Source organism: Taudactylus pleione, unplaced genomic scaffold (genome assembly GCF_031769625.1).
Source record: "Taudactylus pleione unplaced genomic scaffold, aTauple2 ptg000760l, whole genome shotgun sequence".
Lineage (NCBI taxonomy): Eukaryota > Metazoa > Chordata > Amphibia > Anura > Myobatrachidae > Taudactylus > Taudactylus pleione.
In genome coordinates, this window is record NW_028285162.1 from 4,437,323 (window position 1) to 4,464,347 (window position 27,025).

At 42.0% G+C, this 27,025-nt stretch overlaps 1 protein-coding gene across 1 annotated transcript; it reads left to right on the plus strand.

Annotated features, from left to right (window-relative positions):
- Nucleotides 1–521: 521 nt before the first annotated feature.
- DLL1 (delta like canonical Notch ligand 1) lies at nt 522–10,963 on the plus strand. The gene is made up of 11 exons (XM_088457428.1): nt 522–1,202; nt 1,649–1,957; nt 3,206–3,266; nt 3,690–3,947; nt 4,939–4,999; nt 5,291–5,421; nt 5,528–5,697; nt 6,404–6,620; nt 7,881–8,667; nt 8,775–8,889; nt 10,298–10,963. Exons 1-11 carry the CDS (start codon nt 1,149–1,151, stop codon nt 10,301–10,303), a joined length of 2,169 nt encoding a protein of 722 aa, XP_088313554.1. The 5' UTR covers nt 522–1,148; the 3' UTR covers nt 10,304–10,963.
- Nucleotides 10,964–27,025: the final 16,062 nt, after the last annotated feature.

The following is a 27,025-nucleotide window of genomic DNA, read 5'->3' on the forward strand; positions in this document are numbered from 1 at the left end:
GTGAGGTGATAAAGGGGGACTATGGGGTGGGGGGTCCAAATATGTTGATCCACAGGGGGAGAACGAGAAATGGGTGTTTCCAAAATGCTCATAGCTTTGAAAGAAGGGCGAACCTTTTATTTATTTATTTATTTATTTTAAAACCCGACATTCATTTTTAATTAATATAGTTTTACTGCTTTGTGTTCTTACTATATGTAAACTTTTTTTTCAATTAAAGAAAATGATTACAAAAACGTAAAAAAAATATGTCAGGAATGTAAATGTGTGTTTTGTGTTTCTGTTATGCACAGATCGTGGGGGAAGGAAGGGAGGGTGCTAGAGGAGGGAGGATTGCACATTTTACAGCTCACTGACCATTTGGCAATCCATTGAGAGGAGGGTACTGAAAACTGGCTCCTTTGTGACATCTCTGGAGAGATTGGGGGTCTGTTCATTTGCATCTCATTAGCTATGCAGGCAGGAGGCTCCATATAAAGAGGCAGGCGGCCAGCCAGACGCAGAATACTCCCTGCCTCACACACCGATCGCTGTGAGCTGAGCTGCAGATTGCAGGAGGGGACAGCGACAAGGGGACGTTTTTATTTTGTATGTAACCTCTCTGTATCTTAACAACGCAAGTTTATTTACACATTCATCTTGGATTCTTAAAAGGACTATTTTGGGAGGAGAAGAGAGCAAAGCTCAAGTACACATTAAATACTGCTGCCTTGTCTTTTTTTACTGGCTCAGGACATCAACAAGTCAACACCGGCAGAAATAAGTCATTTTGCAACTGGGATTATAGCTTGGACTGGGAAACTGTTTTTATACAGTCACGCTTAAAAACAAACCGCATCGTTGTTCCTATTTATTTGGATTTTTGGCTGTTTACTATCGCACCTTTATGGAGCTGGGGATTTAGGGACATTAAAGGTGAATTGAAAGCTGATGTTTAGAATTCCAATCCTCACCTAGCATCAGTCTCCACCTTTTTGCTATTGAGAAGTCTGTCACTCAATGCAAGGGCGTATCTAACGGAGAAGAGAAGAGGTGTGTGTGTAGCAGTGTCGCTGGGACCAGACCCATACCCGGACTGCCTGCTACAGTCTCCGGGCTGTCCCTGCCTTGTCCCGCACAGAGCAGCACTGCAAGGCCACTCAATCACCATGGGGCCACAGTCCATGCTCAGTGTCCTCATCCTGTCTGCTCTCCTATGCCAGGTAAGGACCGATCCCCCATTTGCGTAGCTGGGGACATTGCCTGGAGCAGACTAGCTAGGTGCATGAGTGTTTATGTGTGTGTGTGGCAGAGTGCAGTGATGAGATCCCAATATAGTTACATTCATGTGCATGGGGTGAATTCTCCACCATAAAGAATGCACAGTCGCTGCGACATTGGCTGTATGTCCTTATGAATGCACAGTCGCTGCGACATTGGCTGTATGTCCTTATGAATTCACAGTCGCATCGACATTGACTGTATGTCCTTATGAATTCACAGTCGCTGCGACATTGGCTGTATGTCCTTATGCATGCACAGTCGCTGTGACATTTGCATGTCCTTAAAAATGCCCAGTCTTTGTAACATTTGCCTGTATGGCCTTATCAATGCATGTAAGAATTCTGTATACAATAAGTAATGCATGTGCCATTTATTGACCCTACAGGTCTCTTGCTCCGGACTCTTTGAGCTAAAGCTACAGGAGTTTGTCAATAAGAAGGGTCCTATAGGGAACATGAACTGCTGTCGCAGTGGGATGTCTGGCTCCCAAGGGCTGCAACAATGCGAGTGCAAGACCTTCTTCAGGATCTGTCTGAAACACTACCAGAGCAGCGTGTCCCCGGACCCTCCGTGTACATATGGCAGCGCCATCACCCCGGTGCTGGGCTCTAACTCCTTCAGTGTGTCCGACAGCAGCAGCACGGATCCAAGCTTCACCAACCCCATCAGATTCGCCTTTGGATTCACCTGGCCTGTGAGTGACCCATCTTTTCCTCTAATCCGGGCAAGCACAGTATGTTTATGCTATAGGTCAAATCTGTATTAATAATTAGCCCCAGCATTTTACCATTCTGTTGCATTAAGACAATACAATACTATTATATATTTATCTTTTATCTCTACCTATCTGAAATCATAGGTAGCAAAATCACATCTTCACATGATCCCTAGATAACAGCATAGGGTCAGACGCTGATGGGGTTTATGTCCAGTAGTTGTTGATAACACAAACAGTGGCCATGGGGTTTTTTAAAGGGTTGTGGCTATTCATGCACAGTATTCAGATAAAGTAGATGAAAATACTGTCTACAGGGTGGGGTTGGATTACAGAAGGTGAAATAAACCCCTGTTTGAAAGCATCAGAGCCTCTCAGATAAAGGACTGGTAGCCTGGGGGAAATTTATTTTTAGGGTTTACATCTGTCTGCATATCCTAAGGGAATATTTAATAGTCAAAGCTCAAAGAGACGTCACTGAAAAGCTGAGATTTGTATATGAAAAGAGGAAGGGAGATGCACATATAAAAGTGTTATTTCTCATAGACTAGTCCTTTATTTTTCCAAAAGGAACAAGTGTTATGGTGTTGGAAATGCCACTATCCTGCTCTCCTCCTCTTGTCTTTGGAGCTGGTTGTATAATTGTCAGCACAGCGTGAAATTCCCAAAAGGATTCATTTTACAGCCATCCTCACTGTGTGAAACTGGGTAAATTAAGCGTGAAGATGGATGACAACAGCCAGGCTAGGCTCCCTGATCACTGCATTTCTAGCCTTCCTATCATGCTGAAGGGGTTAAAGAGAGAAAAAAGAGAGGGCATTCTCAACTCTTTTGGTCATAAAAAAATTGGGAACCATCTTGAAACCAAAAGTAATTGCGCTCTGCACTGCAAAGAATACAGTGAGCATGAAATGGTTAAGTGATTATGGTTCTTTGCAGTGTACTGGCACTTAAGGGGTTGAAATAACTGAATAATAAAACAAACAAACATAAAAATCATACCAGGAAATAACTATTAAAAAAGTCCACCCATTTCCTTAGGAAAAGTGAAAACATGTAGCTAGCCAACACAATTCTTTGAGCCTCGCCTACTGAGTGGGGGTAGGCAACACTCCCGGTTATCTTAGTTTCATGGATACTTTTGAGAAAAGTAATTTTTTTCTTGTCCTTCTTATATTGCTGCTATGTCATCAATATTGAAATAATAATTATTTTTCTTTTGCACAGGGTACATTTTCCCTTATCATTGAAGCACTGCACACTGATTCACCAGATGATCTAAGTACAGGTAAGAAACAGAGTTGATGTGGAAACATATTATCTCATAATCCTGAATCTGTTCATATCAGTCTTTAGTTGTAGTAAGAGGACGGCGTGGCACTTACATCTGTGATTATACATGTACAAGTGCTATTAAGTGGCGATGCAGTTACCACCGTCCTAGAGGTTTGGCCTTCAGACTGGATTCAGTTAATAATGTTGTTACCAGATGCTTAGACCCTAATATAAAAATGCTGGAATTATCTACAGATATCACTATACTATACTATAATTATTTAACATTCAGTCTCTAAATATGCAATAAATCATTAATCATTATGTAGATATTATAGATGTTATATGTTAATTTTAGAATCACATCATTATAGTAACAAGTACAAAGATGGTTTGTGTGCAATGATTGTAATGAATGTTCTTCATCCTTTGGCAGAGAACCCTGACCGCCTGATTAGCCGCCTGGCCACCCAGCGACACCTGACTGTGGGTGAAGAGTGGTCCCAGGACTTGCACAGCAGTGGCCGAACAGAGCTCAAGTACTCATACCGCTTTGTGTGCGACGAGCACTACTATGGAGAAGGATGCTCAGACTACTGCCGTCCCAGGGATGATACATTTGGACACTTCTCCTGTGGTGAGAAAGGAGAGAAAGTCTGCAACCCTGGCTGGAAAGGACAGTACTGCACTGAATGTAAGTAATACGAATGTAAACAAGGGCTTGTCTAAGAGATTTATGATGTTTCCACCAATGGTAGATTTGCCACTCATTTCAAGTTTAGAGCATATAAAACAGACTACCCACAATATAATTACAAATATAATCCGTATAGTATTAAATCAATACTGCAAGAACATAAATCAACAAACTTTTTGTTACATTTTTATTTGTTCCCTTAAACAAAACATTTGGTACATAGAGTGTCTCATTAATCATGTTGATTAGCTCTTTTTATTCTGTCCGATGGGGGTGTTCAACACTATTTTGTGCATCCAGTATCACATAGCTGTGTAAAATGTGCACTGCCTGCTTAACGAGCTTGTCTTAAGCAACAGAAGCAGGAAGGTCCCCCTTCCCCCACAGTCCTTTGTGAGGCTGGTGCCCCTGTTTCTGCTGAGAACTTTGGACCATTTATTTAAATGATAATAATAATGAAAAGTTTTCAGAAAAAAAATCACACGCGTGCCATAGATTACATCTTTCCAGTGATTGGTCAGAGATGGAGCACCCCTGCCTGTGATTGGCTAGAGGCAGTGGGGTATTGTTGCAGAAGGGCAGCTGCTGGGAGAGAATAGACAATAGAGCAGCTGTCCTGTACTGGCACCCTGCACACCAGCTGTCCACTCTTATCTGCACACACTCGCTGGGATATTAAGGGGTGGAACCATGTGTGTATAGAAAGGGAAAAAAAAGACTTCTGACCCTCACTTGGAAGAAAAGTGTGTATAAAGGGGGAGGGTAGATGATGACTGTGAGTCCTCTTTTGTCTGCGTATAGCTGTGTTAAGGAGAATGGTTGTTTGCAAGTGACCAGCAAAGTACCTAGTTACCAAGCAAGACCAATAATTTAACAGACTGCAGAGTTTGTCACTTTTTACTGAGAGTGTGCACAGAAGTAACACATTTGTGTGTTAGTAGTGATGCAGCAGAATGACGTACTTATGTCTCCAACCTTTTCCTCACAGCAATCTGTCTTCCTGGATGTGACGAACACCATGGCTATTGTGAGAAGCCTGGGGAGTGCAAGTGAGTTTACTTCATTCTGTTAATGTTTCAGCTGAATTAGGAAATGTTTTGTTTGCATACAGATAGTTAACTCAAACGACAAGCTCACATGTATGCATAATTAACTAACTATAAAGTGTGCACCTAAATTCTTGGATTTAACACATAGTGGGCAGTGGAATTTCCAGAATTTTCCTTTCATCTCCTCTCATATTCTTACGTGTATACATTTTCAATGTACTATCTCATAGAAACTATCTTGTTGTGCTCTTGGTGACAAGAAGATAACCAGTTTATTTTTCTACCGACCAGATGCCGTGTAGGCTGGCAAGGCCGCTACTGTGATGAATGCATCCGATACCCAGGCTGCCTCCATGGCACCTGCCAGCAGCCTTGGCAATGCAACTGCCAAGAAGGATGGGGAGGTCTATTCTGTAATCAAGGTGAGTTTTTTCCAGATAAACAAAGATGGGCATAGATAAAATAAATAAATACATATAAATTAGTAGGAACTACATTTCCTAATGGAGAACTTCTTTATTTCTCAAGATCTTAATTACTGCACCCACCACAAACCATGCAAGAATGGAGCCACCTGCACCAACACTGGCCAGGGAAGCTACACTTGCTCATGTCGTCCAGGCTACACCGGATCCAACTGTGAGATTGAGATCAACGAGTGTGATACTAACCCTTGCAAGAACGGAGGAAGCTGCACTGTAAGTTTGTCATGCTCTTTACTGCTCTGCTAACATTAATTTCTAACCACAGCTTCTGAAAGTGTCATGTAACCAAATGAATAAATAATGGACTCAGAGAAACATAGTAATTTGCTACTGTATTCCATTGCTGTATCTATCTGTCTGTCTATCACCAGTTATTTATATCGCACACACATGTTCCGTAGTGCTTTATAGAGAATATTTGGCAATTCACATTGGTCCCTGCCGCAGTGGAGCTTACAATCTTTATTCCCTACCACAAGTACACGCACACACTTACATTATAGGGCTATTTTGTTTGTTGGGAGCCAATTTACAGTATATTTTTGGATTGTGGGAGGTTACTGGTGCGCCTAAAGAAACCCACGCAAACACTGGGAGATTATACAAACTCTGCACACCTAGCGCTGTGGTGGGAATTGAACCAACAACTTTGGTGCTGTGATGCAGTAATGCTAGCCACTACACCATCCATATTCTCTCTCTCTCTCTCTCTCTCTCTCTCTCTCTCTCTCTCTCTCTCTCTCTCTCTCTCTCTCTCTCTCTCTCTCTCTCTCTCTCTCTCTCTCTCTCTCTCTCTCTCTCTCTCTCTCTCTCTCTCTCTCTCTCTCTCTTTCTCCCTTTATTTGTGGATATATTCATGATGTGAAATGTGTGCCCTTATGTGGCATATGCTCTCATCTTTATTTTTTTTCTTTGACAGGACCTGGAAAATAGCTACTTGTGTTCATGCCCACCAGGGTTCTATGGTAAAAATTGTGAGCTCAGTGCCATGACTTGTGCTGATGGACCATGCTTCAATGGAGGCCGGTGCTCTGATAACCCAGATGGTGGATACAGCTGCCTTTGCCCAGTTGCATATTCTGGCTTCAACTGTGAAAAGAAAATTGATTACTGCAGCTCCAATCCCTGTGCCAATGGTAAGATAACAGCCCAAATGTGTAACTAACATATTGCCTGATGCAGAGCTCGGCACAATTGCACCCCAAATCACAAGTACAAATTTTGTTCACTAGAATAGCCAAAATTGTGTGCATATGCACACCTGCATATTAGGCACTATTTGCTTATGTGCCTGATTTACGTCAGGCATGAGTCACATTCACTTCCACCAATGTTTCTAACTATTTTTTTTGCATGTTAAATATGCATTCTTCACTAGCCTTCTATAACACTTAAAAAGCTCTCTAATACACCATCTCCATGTATGAAAAAAGTATATATAAAATTTGTTGCCTTGTGGACAAAAAAAAGCAGTATATGCAAGAGCATTGAAGAAAACACCTGTCAGCAGTTCCATAGTCCTGACGACAGTCATTCTTGTGTATTTGCACCTGCTTTTGACCACCCACGAATGATACGGCTTTCACAGGTGTACATGCATCTCTGTGCCAGTCTGCATCTGGCTTACTGTACTTGTGCTACATTAGTCTGCTCCTTAATTCCCCATCTTGAATCACACAAATCTGCATAGGTGCATATATGTGCAACAACTTCTGGGTATGCACCAGGGGTGTATCTATAATGGGTGCATGGTGTGAGGGGCACACGGGTCCAGGGGGCCCCGCACCGCATACCCTGCATCCAAATTATTTAAAACTCACTTGTCCGTGGTCTCATGTCGGGTGTCAGCGCTGCACAGAACATCGGAAAATGGCCGCCGCGGCCACTGTGTTCTGCGCATGCGCAGTAGACTCTGGGCAGATTCTAGTGTCCAGAGTTTACTGCTTCTGCGGTGGCCGGCCTGCCGCACCAGTCGGCTGCTGGCCGCCGGGGAGAGAGGAGGGGGCCCTGCACGGGGAATGCACACGGTTCCCTCCTCTCTTAAAACGCCCCTGGTATGCACAGAGCAATTTTGCATAAGTTATACTACAAAAACTGACATGGGTCTCACTTTGCATCATCCCCATAATGTTTAGCAAGTCCTTCACATTAATCGTCATACAGCTTGTATTATTACTCAGACACAAGCAAAGGCAGAACCACATGACACAAAAGTATAACATACCTGCATTTATTTAATCTGAAACATAAATTGTTAAATCATTTGTTAAATGTATGCTATATAGTAGAATACATTTATAATACAAATTATTAAATGTTTGGTAGACACAGTTATATTTGCATATACCATCCTCAAGTTTCATGCTCTAATTGGTGACTGCTTGGTTGTGTAACAGGAGCTCACTGTGAAGACCTTGGAAATTCCTATATATGCCAGTGTCAAGATGGCTTCTCTGGAAGGCACTGTGATGACAACCTGGATGACTGTTCTTCTTTTCCCTGCCAAAATGGTGGTACGTGCCAGGATGGGATTAATGACTATTTATGCACCTGTCCTCCTGGTTACACTGGAAAGAACTGCAGCATGCCTGTCAGCAAATGTGAGCACAATCCATGCCATAATGGGGCAACATGTCACGAGAGAAACAACCGGTATGTCTGCGAATGTGCTCGTGGCTATGGTGGACTTAATTGCCAGTTCTTGTTGCCTGAGCAACCCAATATTGTGGATTCCACTGGTAAATACATAGAAAAACAAGGCGGACAGTTTCCATGGATTGCAGTATGTGCTGGGATTATCCTGGTGTTTTTGCTGCTGTTAGGCTGTGCTGCAGTAGTTGTCTATGTGCGTCTCAAGGTGCAGAAGAAACGACACATGCCTATGGCTGCTCATGGTGAGACCAAGACCATGAATAATCTTTCCAATTGCCATCGTGAAAAGGACATTTCTGTAAGCATCATAGGCACCAGTCAGATTAAAAACACAAATAAGAAAGTGGACTTTCTGAGTGAAAGCAATAATGATAAAAATGGCTACAAGCCCAGATACCCAACTGTGGATTACAATTTAGTCCATGAGATGAAGAATGAGGACACATCAAAGGAGGAACGTAGGAAATGTGAAGCCAAGTGCAGCGCCAGTGACTCAGATTCTGAAGACATGCACTCATCACATTTAAAAAGGTAAATATCTTGACATTTCTACTTTATGCAAAGTTCTTAATAGTTTATTTTCACATCCTGACTTGCTTCAAGTATTCTAATGATGTGCCTTTATTTGTCATCCACAGTGATTCTTCAGAAAGAAGGAGACCAGACTCAAACTACTCCTCCTCTAAAGACACAAAATATCAGTCTGTATATGTCATATCAGATGAGAAAGATGAATGCATCATAGCAACTGAGGTTAGTGTTATTGTTGTACTTTGGATTTGATTATTGATGTTCTTTAACACAAACACAGAGAATGTTATGTAAGTTAATTCATGATGTACTACCAAAGAGATGCAAACACACACGAGTGAATATCCTACAGGACAGTCTCTAGTAACTTGCATCTGTTTGAAATGAAGGGTTTACCTAGTGTTATGGTGCATACACACGATCAGATTTTTTCTTCAGATATGGACGATAACGATTTAAAAATCGTTCAGTCGTTCATATCTGAAGGAAAATCGTTCATATCTGACATGCCTGAACGATGGACGATCAACGATGCGCGTTCCCGTTTGTCAGATAACGATATCTGACATCTGATGGGTTTGCAGTCAGACTTGGACGATTCCATTCATTTTAATGCAGTCAAAAATCGTTCAATCGTTCAAATCGTTCAAAACTTTAGTCAAATCGTTCAAATCGTTCAAATCGTTCAATCGTTCAGTCGTTCATCTGACAAATCTGACAAGTCTGACAAATCTGACCGTGTGTACGCTCCATTAGTCGGTGGATTTGCATTTTATTATGTACACATATCACAATGTACACTATATGGACAGCTTTGGTAGTATGTTTATAAATAAAAAACATTGTGAAGTGCACCATATACTTATCTGTTTTTAACGTTATTAAAAGCAAATGACTAGTTATAATTGGGATGCAGTCAGGATACCGGCCGGCACTATCCCACCCGCCGATATCCCGACACTCACAGCCCGACAGGGGAGTAAAGATTGGCGTCGAAATCCCGATGCCTATCATTAGCCCCACTACAAAATACAGACACACCGAATTAAAGTAAGCTGGGTGTCTTAGCGTCTAGCCGCAGGTGGGTGGGGTTTAGGGTTAGGTTTAGTGACCCCTGGGGGAACTTATTGCTAGGCACTCCGCAGGAGGGTTAGGGTAGGGAAAGAGGGGGGTTAGGGTTAGGCACCACTAGGGGGGGTTAGGCACCCCCCGTGAGGGTTAGGTTTAGAGTGCGAGGAGGGGGGTTATGTGTAGGCATTAACGGGGGAGGGCGGTGGTTAAGGTTAAGCACTAGGGGGAGGTTAGGGTTAGGCACCACAAAGTGAGGGTTAGAGAGGAGAGGGGCGGGTTAGGTTACTTAACAGCCCCAGTTGGGAATTAGGTCCGTCGGGGTTCCGCTGTCGGTATTTGGTCCGGCGGCTATTCAGCCGCCGGCATTAAATACTGATTCAGTTATAATTATGTAGTCTTAATAACTTACTTCAACCAGTAAAATATCAAATACTTCATAGCTTCAAATGTATTAATAATAACAACAGTGACCAATATTAGGTAAAATAGAGCTTATGAATACAGCTAACATCAAATTTTGCCAATATATGACTAACCTTATCTCCTTATTTTTCCACAGGTGTAATACGGAAGCTGTACAACAGATTCTTGTCAAATATGCAGAGGTGACGCCCACATGAATGCTGCTGATAATAGAGGAGAGGGACATCCCTTTGTCGACTGCTGCTGAGACACTAAATTCAGGCTGAGCTGGTTCTCTACTGAAATTAGCAAATGACTGCAAAACAAAATGGACACTCCAAGCTAGTCTCCGTGTCCACATACAAACTGTTGCACTGCCGTTCCTGTTCTTCTCCATTGCACTATGGACAGTTGCTTTTTAAAAAAAAATAAAAAAAAATTATTATAAATATATATAAATATATATTTAATACTGGACTTCAACATTCTTCAGAAGATGAGTGCACTGCCTGAGGTGTCTATTTTTAATTCCTGTGAGCCACTCCGTTGCTAAACTACAGACACTGCCTTCCTTAGTCATTTTTATACTAAAAGGTGTTTTGAACTAGGTCAAAAAATGTGCGTTATTTTTTGAACTTGTAAAACTATTTTTACGATATTTGTAAAGCTCGAGTATTTGTGATGTTCATTTTTATAATTTAAAATTTGGTAAATATGTAAAAAGGCACTTCAGGTCTATGTGACTATATTTTTTGTATATATATGTATTTATGGAATATTGTGCAAATGGTATTTGATTTTTTTTCTACAGTTTTTAATGTTAATGAAGGAATTCATTTTTAAACTATTTTTCCAAAATAAACACTAAGAATGATAACATTTGAAGTCAGTTATTACTGTGATGGTTGATGTTTAACAGTTTGTTTTAGGTGGTTGTCATATTCTAATCATTTCAAGTTATCGTTTTTCCTTTCTGGTTACTGATTTGGAATCGCTGTATTACACCAGCTACATCTAACTATATCATTTTTCTTTGTCCACTCACTCATGTAGACTGTCCAGTTTCCTAGGCTATAGATAATGCTATCAATTAATAAGAATAATACCATGTACCGATTGTTTCTACCCAAATGGAAAGTAATAAGGCATTAGCTGGGCACACAAATTGCAATATTGTAGGGATATTGGCCAATGGGCCCAGCGTCAGTGCTTGTGTGGTCTTAAAATGAGAGTGATGCTGGATAATAATCCTACGCAAATCTGATAATTATTAGGCATGTTGGTAAGGCAGGTCGGCAGTTGACTGCAATTGGCCGATGTGTGCAGTTATCTGCCAAAACACATAAACAGCTCCATATGTTACCAAGTGGAAAGTGGATCCTACCACATGGCAGGAGCAGCCAGTGTCTGACCTCATTAGAGAATGAAGCAACAGTTCAAACATCAGTAGCTCCTCTTTTAGGAGTCTATTTACTAAGCTTTGTTAGGAGATAAAGTGAACAGTGATAAGGTACCAGCTGATCAGCTCCTAACTGCCATGTCACAGGCTGTGTTTTAAAAATGGCAGTTAGGAGCTGATTGGCTGATACTTTATCACCGTTCACTTTATCTCCTAACCAAGCTTAGTAAATAGACCCCTTAAACTGTAAAGTATTTAGACTTAAGAATAAAAACTAAAATCAGTTTCTGTTGAACTCTTTTGGGCTGTATAGGCTGTCTGTATTAACATTAGTTCCTATGTTCTCTGCATTTTGAAGGCATATGCTTTTGTGCCTGCCTCTCCCACTGGAACTGGAACTGAGATTTCCTGGTTCCAGTGCATCAGCAGATGACAAATGGTCCTTGGTTTATACTTTCAATCAAAAATCACTGTGTTTACTACAGAAAACAGACTTGCACACTGATGAAGATATACCTGGTGATGTTATCAGTGTTTCCCTGCTGAAAACAGAGAGGAAGCAAAGGTCTAATTCCTAGGGTTGTCTCTCAAAATACTACAATGGTTCAGGATGAGTTAAGATGCTGTATCAGGAGTTTACATATAACAGACACCTTAGCATATGCTTCTCAATTATTTACACCAAAAGAGAAAAAAAATCAGGATCTAATATTTAATTTTGAATATTTAGCATTAGATATGTTCATTATTACATTTATGGATATGCTTCCTATTGAAAATTCCAGGTATCTCATAATGTTAAATATAATTAACCTGTTTCTCGCAGCGTCATTCCAAGGGTTGGAAGGATTTATATGTTATTCAGTCTTTAAATATTATAAGTATATTAAAACTTTTTTTATACACTTCTGAATAAACTAATGGATTGGTGGTGACTCATGCAAAGTAACCTTTACTCTTTAAATGATATCAAATTGATAACTATTTGAGCTGCATTCATTTGATTATGGATATTATGGATATACATTGTGTTATTATAATATTTAAATTTGCAGGACTAATGTGATACAGCAAAACTTGCTTTAGATCTGTGATTTTATGATTATTTTTACTTTTTCTTCTGTTTTGGATAACAGTAGGTCCAAGAGGACTGAAACACTGAAAATATAATATTTGGCAATTAGCAAGTGGTTTCTGATATATTTAATGCCTTACAGTAAAATATACATAAAACTTGTTATTCTAGATAGCTTTCACTGCTTAATGTGATCGAACACTAAAAATCATTTGGAACACTTATAATAGCACATCATATTTATTCAAATAATTTGTGTTTTGGGGAAATTTCTTTTATCTATACATTAAAGACTTACCACTTCTTCCCTCAAACATTTAGACTACCAGCACTTGGCAAGAATATTGAGTTTATCTCTGTGAAACTCAGAATTGGCACAGTTACAACTGGTAAATGATTAATGAATAAAAACAGTATCTATTACAGAGACACACACAATTCAAAAACAAACAAACACACGAACCATACTATTATGTCTGTGAACATTCCAAGACTGCTTCTTTCTGACAGCTGTTGTGGGTGAAGTTACACTGTTAAAATCCCAAGGAAAGGTAGCGTAGAGTCTTAGTAAGCTCAACATTTGAGGAAGGGAGAAAACAATGAAATAAAGATAATTAATAGTGCTAAACTCTATGTTTTTATTGTGCTTGCAGTTACATCAAGATTGGGAGCATTAAATAATAATACATTCTGCTAAAATTAAAAATATCTTGTTTTATTGATTGTGACATTTAGGAATATGAATCAAATTGAAGTAAAATACACCACAAGATGTCTCCTTTGTTTTGATATCCAGAGAAGTGCTGGACTGGATTAGGCATTTGCCCATCATGTGGGTACTTTGTCTTCAGATCCTGAAATAGATCTAAAAAGTATTTCTAGGCGGTGAGGTCAATGGCTGGGGAGGCACACATGTATAAAAACATTTTGTTTTTATATCAAAACTCTGGAGCATGATATTGAGTATGATAGTGGTGGCTCTGCCTACCCTGACTGCACTTTCCTGCAATGATGACAGGAGGTTAGGATAGACTTGACAATGTTTGAGGAGAGCAACCCTGGTACCCATTTTCCACTCAAGCAGAGTCCGAAAGAACACCTTACTTTATTTCAGCATATCCATAATATTGCTTGTTATCTCCACTTGTATAGAAATATGCAGTTGTAGTATATTATTATTATCGATTATTATTTATCACCAGTTATTTATTTAGTGCGCACATATTCTGTCGCGCTTTGAAGAGAATATTTGGCCATTCAGTCCCTGCCCCAGTGGAGCTCACAATCTATATTTCTTACCAGGGCCGTTGAGAGCCTGGCCGGGCCCGGGTAATGGAGGGGCGTTGCCTAACCATGGGAGGCGTGGCCACGCCCCCTTGAAAAAAAAAAGAAAGAATCATAACTTTTTCAGCGCTGCGCGCCGGGGAGGGGGGCGCTGTCAGCCCCCCAGCCCGGTACTAAGCAGGGGGAGGGGTGCGATCAGTGTGATCGCTCCCCCCCACAGCCATAGGAGACTGCTCCGGCTGCTGCAGCAGCCACGAGCAGTCTCACACAGCAGCCCAGCACAAGCTGTGTGCTGAGCTGCTGTGAGGGAGTGGGGGAGCGACGCTGGACCTGGGCCCTGCCAGGCCCCTCTATCAAGCCCGGGCAGGGTAAACTATACCCGCCCCCCCCCCCCTCTTGGCACCCATGTTCCCTACCACATGCTCGCACACATACACACTAGGCAGGGGCGTATCTATAATTGGTGCAGGGTGTGTGGGGCACACGAGCCCCTGGGTCCAGGGGGCCCCGCACCACACACCCTGCAACCATAGCATTACTTACCTCTACGGAGTCCCACATCGGAGCAGGGGTCCGGTGCTCTAAAAATGACTGGAAAATGGCCGCTGTGGCCATTTTCCCGTCGTTTGCGCATGCACAGTACAGGGAAAATGGCCGACACGGCCATTTTCCCGGTGACCTGTGCATACACTATAGACTCTTGGCACACTCTAGTGCCCAGAGTCTATAACTCCAGAGATGGCCACGCACATCTCAGTGTGCTGCTGGGCGCTGGACAGAGAGGAGGGGGCCCAGGTCGGAGCCTACACATGGGCCCCCTCCTCTCTAGAAATGCCCCTGACACTAGGGTTATTTTTTTTTCTCTTTTGGGAGCCAATTAACCTACCAGTATACTTTTGGATTGTGGGAGTGAAACGTAGCATTAGGAAGCACAGGGAGAATATACAAACTCCACACAGTTAGGGCCATAGTGGGATCTGAACCCACGACATCAGTGCTGTGAGGCAGTAATGCTATTCATTACACCATCTGTGCTGCTCTTGTATATGGTAGAGTACTAAACTGAATCTAAAAAACGAATCCTCTCAAACCTGCAGTACACACATTCCCTGTCACTGGATTGTGATTTGACTATTGCAGCTTTGCCATAGAAAAAGGGTTACTTCTTGGGGCAGCAAGGATGGTGTAATGGTTAACTTAACATCAATGCCTCACACCACTTAGGTCCCGGGCTCGATACACAACACAGCCCTAACTGTGTGGAGCTTGTATATTGCGTGGGCACTCGGGTTTCAGGCCCTCATTCAGAGCCGCTCGTAAGCGGACGTTCGCGCGTAGCGATCCGATGTTGTACAACCACGCATGTGTCGGTGTAACAGTGCGCATGTGCGTACGGCTGATTGCGCTCATTTTTCAGTCGTTTGTCGAACAGCGAACAGGAATTGACATGTCAAATTTGATTGACAGAACTGTCCGTTTTGGGGGCGGTGACGGGGGTGGAGATGGGAAAACGCAGGCGTGTCGAGGTGTTTTTTGGGCGTACATAAATTATCTGATGCGAGCGGCCAATGTGAACGGAACAAGTCATACGTCACTGGCTGATCCAATTTTCAGTAAGATTGCTCGCTCAGCTTGTGGTCTGGTATAGTCTACCGCAATGACGATAGTCTCTTGGGCCTTCTCCGGGCTCATCGATGGTGTGGCGATGTATCATTTGCGGCCACATAACCAATCATCTTGTAATTGTTAATCTGCTTGTAAGGTGTTTCGTTAATAGCCTTTTTTTAGTTTCTAAAATCCGAATGCAGGTGAACTACTCAGCTGCTAATTGCGGCCTAATACAATCAATTAGCAGCCTTTTTTCTTTTTTGGGTTTTATTTATTTTTGTAGGGGTTTGTAGTTCAACAATATTGTACGCATGTTTTTTGGAGAAGCGAATATTTTATGGCCAAAGAAACCATTTTTTGGTTTCGTAATTTGTTTTGGTTTGTTAAAACTCTTTTTTTTTTTAAAAACCCTTGATTGTTTAGAATTTAAAAAATGTTTTTCTTTCCGTTGTCTTGTTTGTCATTTTTTTGTCTGGATTACCTTTAAACCAGTTTTGAAAGAAATAAACAAGAGAATTGATCAGTTTGTATTTTTATTTTAATTATTTTTACTCACAGAAATAATGTAAAAAATGTAAAAAAACATAAATAGTTTTTTTGCCCACAAAAATAAACAAAGTGGCATTTCATACACAAACCTATAAAATTATTAAAAACAATTCACAAGAAAGGAGAGGGAGGTTTTGGCCATTAAGGAATATGGGGCAAACACAGAAATGGATTGTGGGGCAATTAGCCAGTGCTGTCATCGCCTTTTAGGGCGTTTGGACGGGGTGGGGAGTGAGCTGGTTTGGGTCCGGGATGTCCTTCGCCTGGCCTGTCCAGAGGCAGATGTTGTGGCCTCTGGACTAGGCATAGGGCTAGGCACATTTGGGGGGATGGCTGTTGTTGTGCCAGAGGTGGAGGGTCCTGATGTTCCGGCAGGAAGGGAGGCCGGCTCCAACATGTGGTGGCGAACGAGCTGCTCCAGGGCATTAGCAATTCGCACGTTGGCCGCAGAATTTGCCCCCAGGGCGTCCGCCACCCGTAACAGATTGGCGTCCTGCCTCAGCATAATCTCGGTCTGTTGATCCGTTTTGAAATTGAGATCAGTGAGGAGGACCACTGCCTGCGAGGGGGAAGGCCTTGGACTGTCTTCCACAGGGTCCCCAGCCGGATCTACTGCTTCCTCCCCTGCAGAGCCAGAAGAAATTCTGCGGCCAACGCTCACCTCTGGAGCAGACTCATCCGCCTGTGTCTCTGTGAGAAAAAAGAGAAAAGAGTCAAATTAGAATCTAGATATGTTCCCAGAAACATTTCAGACTTGGTAACATTCCAACATTTACCTGGGTCAACATGAGGAGCCGCAAAGTCTGGCATGTCGGTATCCATGTTCGACACGCCAAACACCTCCTCATCCTGCACACACCTCTGTGCCAGCTCCTCCAAATCAGTGAGCTCAAGTGACACAGGGGTGGGACCCCCACCTGTCCCCCTTGCATGCCTAGCCCTATCTGCAAGTTTTTGTTTCAGCCGATATTTGAAGTCGGTCCATCTGTTGTATAAAAAGTTGGCATTATTACTGCAGTATTTTTTCCTGTAAACACTTTTTAATAAAATGTAGTTTGTAGTTACCGGCGTTTAACATCCCGGGTTGCACGTTTCAACTCACTCACCCCATTGACAGCACTGGCTGTGTCCTCCCACATTTTCCACTTCTGGCTTGCACCCATATTCCTTGGGGCCTGGGGCAGGGTGTCAGTGCACATTTGTATCAAAACCTCCATCTCCTTCCTTGTGAATTGTGGCTGCCTTTTTTTTTTGCCAGGCTTTGTAGGCCTACTAGACCCAGCAGCCTCTTCCATATCATCCTCCACACCTTTTGGAAAACAGAAATTTTTAGGGATATTTTTATTTTTTATTTAAATTATTGATAAACCATCATTTTCATTAGAAAAACAATCATACTTACCTGGCGCCTCTTGGCCAGTGCCTTGCTGCTCGGTAGTCATTTTGGACTCAACTACAGCAGACTGATTTGGGATTTCAGTGACGTTTTTATACATGCGTCAGCATTATTCGGCCGCATCATTGATTGTGCGCTCCTATTGTCAGTCCCTAATTTGCGCGGGAAAATAAAGACTATTTATGGCTTGGTGTGACTCCAGTCGAGGTGGCATGTTGATTGTTGGAGGTTTGGCATTGTCGTGGTTTGTTGGCTGGTTTGGTAGTAGAAGGCGTATTTTTGGGTTGTGATTTTTTTGGTATTTTGCTTACTTATTTTTTTTCTGGTCGTTTTTGGTTTCTATTTTTAGGCTTTTGCATTTTTCTGTAAGTATTTTAAAATCCCCCCTTAAAAATTCGTAGTTAAGTTTTTAAAATGTGTATTAATTTTTTTTTACAGTTTATTTGGCGTTGCCCCAGTGACGTTTTCGTACTTTGGTTTATTTGTCTTTTTTTGGTGTTTGATTATTTATTTCTCAAAATCTATGTGTTTGTCTTTGCATCTGTTTCCCAAAGTAATGTTGCTTTTTTTCTTTGGCCAATCATGTGTAACCAATAAAAGTAGCGTACTATTTTGCGAACTAATGTGTCTTGTTTGAACTGTAAAAGGAGCGTACTATTTTGCGAACTAATGTGTCTTGTTTGAACTGTAAAAGGAGCGTACTATTTTGCGAACTAATGTGTCTTGTTTGAACTGTAAAATGAGCGTACTATTTTGCGAACTAATGTGTCTTGTTTGAACTGTAAAAGGAGCGTACTATTTTGCGATCTATTTTTTTTTTTTTTTGTAGTTTAAAATCTTGTCTTAACACTAACATGGCTATTCAATATGGGTGCCTTAAAGTTTTGGCGTTAATTTAGACATTCTGATGTCATTTTTGCAGGTTTTACTTTTACTCCCTCTTCAATCTCAAAGACATATAAAATATAAAATAGCCTTCGCCCCTGAGAATGTCAGTGTAAAAAAGAACTGGGTCCCTCTTTTTTTTGGTTCAGCAAAAATGGACAGGCCAAATTTATTAAAAAAAAGGGTGATCCAAAAATATTTTTGAAATACAATTTCTTAACAATAGGGAAATAGGTTCAGGGCTATTCTGCAAGTATGCGGCAGGTGTTTTTTAGAATATAATTATAGCGGCAGGTGCCTAAATGTTGATGTTAACACAAATTAATTGAGGGACATCAAAATAGGGTAATCCCCATTTTTAGTTTCTCCAAATTTGATGGGCCCACTTCAAAAATTAGCAAAAATAACCTAAGTGCTCTTCTGCATCACTCCTTCAATGTGGGTAACAAAACACATGCTGCGGGTCTTTTAAACCCACACTTTCAAATAAAGGCTAAAACGGGGGTACCCATAGTGTTCAACCATGTTTTTCCAACTTTAGGGGTGCTCTTACCTTTTTAAATTTGAAAAACGAGAAACTTTACGCCAATCCCAAATCCAAGTTTCCCTTTTTCAAAATTTTACAATTGAATACGGGGAAAAGCAGGAGGGCGCACCAGACTTAACACTGAAAAATAAACCAATAGGACACGTTAACTTCACTGTCGAAGTTAACGTTTAATATCGGAGTATTTATCAGCGTTAAGTCTGGTGCGCCCTCCCGCTTATCCCTGTAGTCAATTGAAAAATAACACAAACTGGAAACTTGGATTTGGGATTGGCGTAAAGTTTCTTGTTTGTCCAATTTAAAAAGGTAAGAGCACCCCTAAATTTGGCAAAACATGGTTGAACACTATGGGGACCCCCGTTTTAGCCTTTATTTGAAAGAGGTGGTTTAAAAGAGCCGCAGCATGTGGTTTGTTACCAACATTGAAGAAGTGATGCAGAAGAGCACTTAGGTTATTTTTGCTCATTTTTTAAGTGGGCCCATCAAATATGGAGAAACTAAAAATGGTGAGTAGCATATTTTGATGTCCCTCAATTAATTTGGGTAAACATCAACATTTGGGCACCTGCTGCTATAATTTGAAGTTTCAAAACACCTGCCGCATACTTGCAGAATAGCCCTGAACCTACTTCCATATTGTGTAATAATTTCGTCCCTTTTTTATTGTTTTCATGCCAAAATATACCTACATTTTGATGGGTGTCACTCTTTGGTTTGTAAAACTTTTGGGCACACATTTTGGGGCTAAATGTCAGTCCCAGGGGTGCAGGATAATTTTTTTAAGCCTGCACCCCGAAACACCAATTCGACACTTTTTTCCAACACCTATTCAATGGTGACAAGTTATCCCCGTTTTTTAACAAACACTTTTCCAAACTGCGATAAGTCTTTGATATTGAATAGGTTGTAAAAGTAAAAATGGGCATAATGACGTCTTACCTCCAAAAATAATGCCCAAAACATGTTAACGCTCCCATATAGAACACCCTGGGAAATGTGGCGTAATATTTTCTCAAATAATATGTCCTCCCTTCTCTATTTTTCACCCCAGAAATGTGTTTACAATCATAGTTTATTAAATTAATCTTAAATATAATTTCTACTTTTTAAATGTAGGTGGTTCAGCACATGACCCGTCCAAGGCCTGTAAGCATCTTTGGAATTCTTAGAAAAGATAAGTATATTTTTCTGTACACATTTGTCTAAAAAAATAACTACTTGGCTTACCATTTCAGGTTGATGTTGGTCGAATTATATTGGCCCTGGTTCCAGAACCCGACCAACCTCAACTTCGTCCCAGGCGTAGGCCTCGTAGGCGTGCAAGGCCCCAGATATATAGAACACGTGTCACCCTTTTTGGAATGCCAGATGATGAGGTCTTAAGACGATACCGTCTTCCTCCACAAATCATCCTAGACACTCTCTCATTAATAGAGAGTGATCTTGAACGGCAAATTGTCAGTCCTACAGCAATACCACCACTTACGCAATTAATGTCGGTGTTACATTTCTGTGCCTCAGGATCCTTTCAAACCACTGTGGGAATAGTTGCCGGAATCTCCCAATCCTCCTTTTCAAGGATTCTGAGGGCAGTGATGGAGGCCAGTTTTAAACACCTCCATCATTTTATTACAATGCCATTGGATATGAGTTCCCTTAGTGTGGCAAAGGCCAATTTTTACCAAGTAGCTGGCTTCCCACACATCATAGGGGTTGTGGATGGCACTCACATACCACTTCAGCCTCAAGCAAGGCTGGAGGCTATTTTTAGGAACCAAAAACACTTTCATTCACTGAATGTAATGGTGGTATGTGATGCCTCCCTCCAGATCCTGTCCCTGAATGCCAAATTCCCCGGGAGTGCACATGATTCCTTCGTCATCCGGCAATCAGGGATTTGGCACAAATTAGACAACCTACAAGCTGGTGATGCGTGGCTTCTGGGTAAGTTGACACCTTCTGTGGCAACCAATGCAAAGCTTGTTACACAATGGTCCTGATGTTTTTTTTTTTTTCACAGGAGACAGTGGTTACCCTTGCACGCCCTGGCTGCTCACTCCTTATTTGGCACCCACACCAGGGCCACAAAGTGAGTATAATTCCACACTTACAGCCACCAGGCAGGTGGTGGAGCGCTGTATCGGCCTTTTAAAAGGCCGATTCAGATGCCTCCACTGCTCTGGTGGCGAGCTCATGTATTTGCCAGATATGGTTTCGAAAATTGTGGTCCTGTGTGGGATATTTCACAACATCACCATAAGGAGTGGTGTCCCAATGCAGACAGAGGATGCCTTGCCTGAGGATGGCCCCCCTGAGGTTGGTCGGAGGTCAGTATGTGGGGGGGCCATACGCGATGATGTGGTGGCCAGATATTTTAGGTAATTGCTGTTAATAATGTAGTTAATTTACACAATGTAGACATGTAAGATTTCAATGACCAATTGTAATTTTGTTTTCTTTTTTTTGGGGTGTCTTTTATTCCTTTAAATTACCCGAACAAATGATGCCTCCTACCTGATCCCAAAAAATGTCTTCATGTTTCCACATTGGCTATAACTTCTGGAATAATTATTTCTTCGCCTCATTTGGCCTGCTACTTCTTCAAACAGTTCTTGATTGTTGTTGTTGTTTTGTTCTTTTTGGTGTTGGTTGTTTTTTGGATTGTGTTTTCACTGTGTTAATTGCTTGACAAACTTCACTTTGTTTATTTTTTTGTGTGGATTAAATTTTTGGATAACCTTTTAAAGACTTTTCCTTGGTAAATTACAAACAAGTGTAACCTGGTCCAAAAAAGGCAAACTTGCTTAATGGCTAATCCTGTAATGTGTTAAATTGTAAATTATTTTACCATGCTTTGTGGCTAAAAACAAACACCAAAGGTATTATGGTGAATCAGGATGTTTTCTAATCTAGGGCTAAGCAGGTTTTAGAGAAAATTTACATTACCCACCCCAAAAAAAAATAAAAAATCTGGTAATTCGACAAACCTATTGGTATTGTTAGGTGTTTAATGTTCCAGCTTACATACTTACTTGACCTTTCAACAAACAAATTTACATTACTTAAAAAAACAGGCTCCAATAGTCGACTTATGTAAGGTTAAAGAATCTAATATTTACAGACAAGGAATGAGACTTTAATAAAACAAAATATATTTTATTGTTCCCAACATTTTAAGGAGGTTAAAAAAACAAACAAATTAGTGCCGCAGGACCGCCACCATGTGATCAACGACCACCAGCATCCCGACAAGATGGGCCCTCACGGTTTGTAATCCCTCAAGCATTGTTTGCAAACGCCTCTGGTCCTCTGTGGTTTTTAAAAAAAAAAAAGGATTACTAAACTGACACCTTAATTTATATGTTACCAAACAACTTACAAATCAGACTACAGTTTCAACAAACATCTAAATTTGTCCCCCCAAAAAAAGGAATGACAAACACAAAGATTATTTAAATACTAACTTTAAAAATTAGACAGAAAAAAAACAAAACTTAAAAAGCCGAAGTAGGCAAAAACAATACATTTGTTGGTACCGTAAAATAGATAGACGCAAGTATGAGTGTTTGGACATGTGTGATATGTGTAAGGGGAAAACATCCTAGACATTGTTTTGCCATAATATATATCCAAAACATTCCAAAAACTTAACAAATTGGAAATGCACAGGCAAAAGGACAACATCAACCAAAAAGCCAAAAAAAACACATAGTTAAAAAGGCAAACATACCGGTCAGATTGATGCCGGGTCCTGTTGGCACCACATTGTCCTCCTCAGAGGTGGGCCAGTGCTGGTCCGATTGAGGAGGGGATATTTGACTCTGAGTGGAGGGGGAGGAAAAGAGAGGGGGGGGAGGGGAGGGTAATGAAAAGAGAGAGGTGGGGGAGGGTGATGAAAAGAGAGGGGGGAGGGTGAATTGGGAGGAATGGGAATAATAGGACAAGGATGGGCCTCAGGCATTGGGCGGTCTGGGGTGGAGGGGGAATTTGGTGAAGGTTGGGAAGAGGAGGATTGGGTGGGAGTGGGGGATAGGGGACGAGGGCGACGGCGTGGTCTGAATCTACGTTGTAGTCTGCGCTCAGCCCCTAAATGATGGATAAAATTTTTTATTTATTTTAAAATTTTGTGTTTTTTTATCAATTGACACAGTCCAAAATTTTAATAGCAAAAAAAAAAACATGCACACGCTGGTATGTTCCCCCCCAAAAATTAGGGATAGATGGAAAACATGCACACGCAGGGATGTTCCCCCAAAAAAACAGGGATTGATGGAAAACATGCACACACAGGGATGTACAAAATAAACAAACAGGGATAGATGGAAAATATGCACACGCAGGGATGTACAAAATAAACAAACAGGGATAGATGGAAAACATGCACACGCAGGGATGTACAAAATAAACAAACAGGGATAGATGGAAAACATGCACATGCAGGGATGTACAAAATAAACAAACAGGGATAGATGGCAAACATGCACACGCAGGGATGTACAAAATAAACAAACAGGGATAGATGGCAAACATGCACACGCAGGGAGGCTTACATTTAAAAACCAAAACAAATAAAACTTACTGTCGCGAATTTCCCCACGCAAATTCGCCAAAAGGTGGGGGGACCTGCGGTGGAGATCAGACCACCGCCTTTCCAGCTGCCCGATATTGCGGTGGTAGCCCAAAGAACGCAGGCGGCGCCTCACCTCCGCATAGGCGAGCCGCTTGCGTTGGTTTGTGATGGGGGCCGGAAGAACTGTGATCCTCTGGTCCATCACATCTGTGAGGACCAGGAGTTCTCGTCTTGTAAAGGCTGCGGCTCTCATGATGGCAATGATTTTTTTGCAAAAAATTAGTTTTAATAAAGGGCCCAGAAAAATTATGATTGGCTAATGTACTTTGAATTATAACAGAACGCATTGGATTGGTTATTGTATGAGACATGTGACCTACACCCTCACAAATATAATGTGAATTATTATAGGCTTGAGGCAGTGACATGCGTTAGCTAATTTAAATATTATTAATAAAGATGCAAAATCTGCATATCAACTTACACAAAACAATAGTAGCATTCAAAGCAACTTTGAATTTTGAAAAACAAACCCCTTGGTACAAACGAACTTATTCTGCAGAAGGAATGACACACACGAACAATAATAAAGTTTATTGACATTGTAAAAAAAAACGGATTGCAAAGATGTGAATAACAATTAAGCTAATTAATATACTGATTGCTAGGAATCGATTCCAGTATGTGGCCAAAATGAAATAGCAAGCAAACGATAAATGACAGGCCCACTTCCGGTTTGGACTTGGGCGAGCGTTCCCTGCAACCAAAATAGGATTTGGACGGTCGCTATTTTGATCGTTCGTTAGCTAGAGGAGGGGTTGTGAGACTTTGGGCCGGAAGATTAGCTACGAGCGAATTTACGAGCGAGCGCTTGAATTTACATTTTCTCGCTCGTACGCCGAACGAGCGAACGTCCACTTGCGTCCGCCTCTGAATCAGGCCCTCATTCCACACTCCAAAAATATATGGTAGGTTAATTGGCTACTGACAAAAAATAACACTAGTATGTAAGTGTGTGTGTGTGTAACAGGCTTTGTTTGAAAAATGACAGTTAGGAGATGATTGGTTGGTACTTTATCTCTCTCCAAGGCTTTAGTACATAGACTCCTAACTGCCATGTCACAGGCTGTTGAAAAATGACAGGAGCTGATTGGCTGGTACTTTATCTCTGTCCACTTTATCTCCATCCAAGACGTAGACCCCTAAGTGTTGCTAGATGCTGCTAAGAAGGGCTCGCCACACCTTCACAAACCACCCACACCTCCTCTATGTAAGCATAAAGGGCCCACTTATGCCTGCCCTTCTAACCTCCAACCAGCTGGTAACAGCAATGTGCACCCACATAGCGGTCCTGTCCCACATCCCTCCCTCCTCATCTCCCTCCGTCCTCCAGCCAAGAACAGCAATGTAAATCACACACCATTATTACTTACTATAACTATTATATTTACGTGTAGTCTTCAATAATATGAGGAGACAAGCCTTAACAGTGGAAAAGTTAGGCATCGATTATCGTGACATTATTATTATTATTTTTATTATCCTTAATTTATATGGCGCCACAAGGGTTCCGCAGTGACTTACAAAGTACATAAACAAATGAGCACACAAGACAAGTATGAGCGTACTTCATACAGCCAGGAAGAGAGGAGGGGAGAAAGGATATGGAAACCAATAATGAGGTAAGAAAAGTGCAAAAATAGTAGTAAAAAGGAAAGATGATAAGAAATACGGGCATAATATGGCGAGATGGGACTGAGGAAGTGTGGGAACAATAGGGAAAGGGAGGATGAATAGTGGGAGACAGGAGGAATAGGGGAGAAGGAGAAGGGATTAGGGGGAATAATAAAGGGAGACTGGAAGAATAGGGGGAGGAGAATGGGCAAGAATAGTCAGAGCCAGATTAATTGTTAGTGGGGTGTCGGGCGCGCGCGGGGGGGGGCACAGAGGGCGAGGACACCGGGGCCCCACTCTCTGAGGTGGCCTCCCGGCCGGGGCTGCTCTGACCCAGTGCTAGCTGCAGTTGTCCCCCCTCCCATGACCCGGGCCAGTCCGGTGATTGTGATGAGGCCCCGTTACTGCACCGCTGGAGTAATCAGCAGGGCACAGACATGGGGTGCCGGGATCACCCTGCACAATAAAGGTTTTTTTTCTTTCCCTGTGCTATACGCCAGATGTAATGACATCTGTACGCTAAAGAACTGAGCAGTGAAGAGCCTGCTGCAGGGGTAAAGCAGTGGTAGAGGCCCATGCTTAAGGGGTTAGCCTCCAGAGGGGGTGCGGTCAGCAATCACAAAAACTTGGCTATCATTAGTGTATGGTCTGGGCCCCTTTATAAATATATACAGTTAACACAGCATGATGCTGTACCAGATTGATAACAATGCACTGTAGGAAATATACAATGTCATGGGAATGCAGTATTATGTAAAATAAGTATAATAACTAAGCACATGAAGATGATCCTGTCTATATACACCAAATTAATGCACTGTACATGTGATAGGAAACCCCTGTACTGACCTGCCAGTGTCTAAAACTCAAAGAGAATTGGTCTAGTAAAGGGAAAATACATACCATTGTAAACATTAAACTATCTATGCTTTTAACACTGGGGGGTAAATTTACTAAGATGGTAGTTCTATGAAGAAGTGATGTTGTCCATGTTATGACGTCTCTCACATCACTGCGGGAGCCGGAAGGCGGAGATCATGAGTGAGCTCCTCCAGGCTCCCTCTGTGGATACAGCAGCTAATGAGAGTCTGTCTGACTCTTATCGGCTTCTAAAACAAACACTAGGCGGGCACCGGCGGCGTGTTTGTTACTGATCGGTGGGCAGGGGGGGTTTCTGTTTACTCAAAATCCCCCCTGCGTGCGCGTATGGTGCTCAGGTGGGTCGAGGCGGTCACATGCTACGTGAAGTCCGCGACCATAGAGCACTCCGGCAGCAGCAGGTCATGGAGGTGGAGCGCTGATCAGCAGCGGCGCTCCTCCTCCATGCGGCTCCTCAGCCCTGCAACAGGTGGACATGGAACGGCTGGGTGACAATGGAGCCGGGTGCCCCCTTAAGGGCAGACGCCCGGCAGCAAATTACTCCATTATCTCTGGGAGTTCCGCCACTGAGGCTGATAAGCTTGAATGAAAAAAAAATTGTTTTAAGAGCTTGTTGCATAGCTGGATGAAAATTAAGTGGTGAGAGTGAGAGCTTTACAGAGGTAAGGAGTGGCCTGGGAGAAATTCTGTATACAAGAGTGTCCACCCCCTCGACACTCTCTGCCCTTGACTTTGCCTCCTATTTTACATCTAAACTTGAATCCATATGTCAGGACATCATGTCCCACCAAACCCCATGCACTCCACCCCCTCCATTCCCTGATCATTTCTCCCCATCCATCTCACCTACTCTGACATCTTTCTCCCCTGTTTCATTGTCCTCATTCGGTTCTACCCCCCCTACTACTTCCCCCCTTGACCCTATCCCCTCCCGCCTCCTCTGCTACCTCTCTCCTGCCTGCACCCATCTTGCTCACCTCCTTAATCTCTCCCTCTCATCAGGCACTGTCACTTCTGCA

Excerpts from the sequence above, each read along its gene's own strand:
- DLL1 (XM_088457428.1), top strand. The coding sequence starts at position 1,149 with ATGGGGCCACAGTCCATGCTCAGTGTCCTCATCCTGTCTGCTCTCCTA. Across the intron at positions 3,267-3,689 it reads ACCAGATGATCTAAGTACAG|AGAACCCTGACCGCCTGATT; the intron begins GTAAGAAACAGA and ends ATCCTTTGGCAG. Across the intron at positions 5,422-5,527 it reads AGGTCTATTCTGTAATCAAG|ATCTTAATTACTGCACCCAC; the intron begins GTGAGTTTTTTC and ends TTATTTCTCAAG.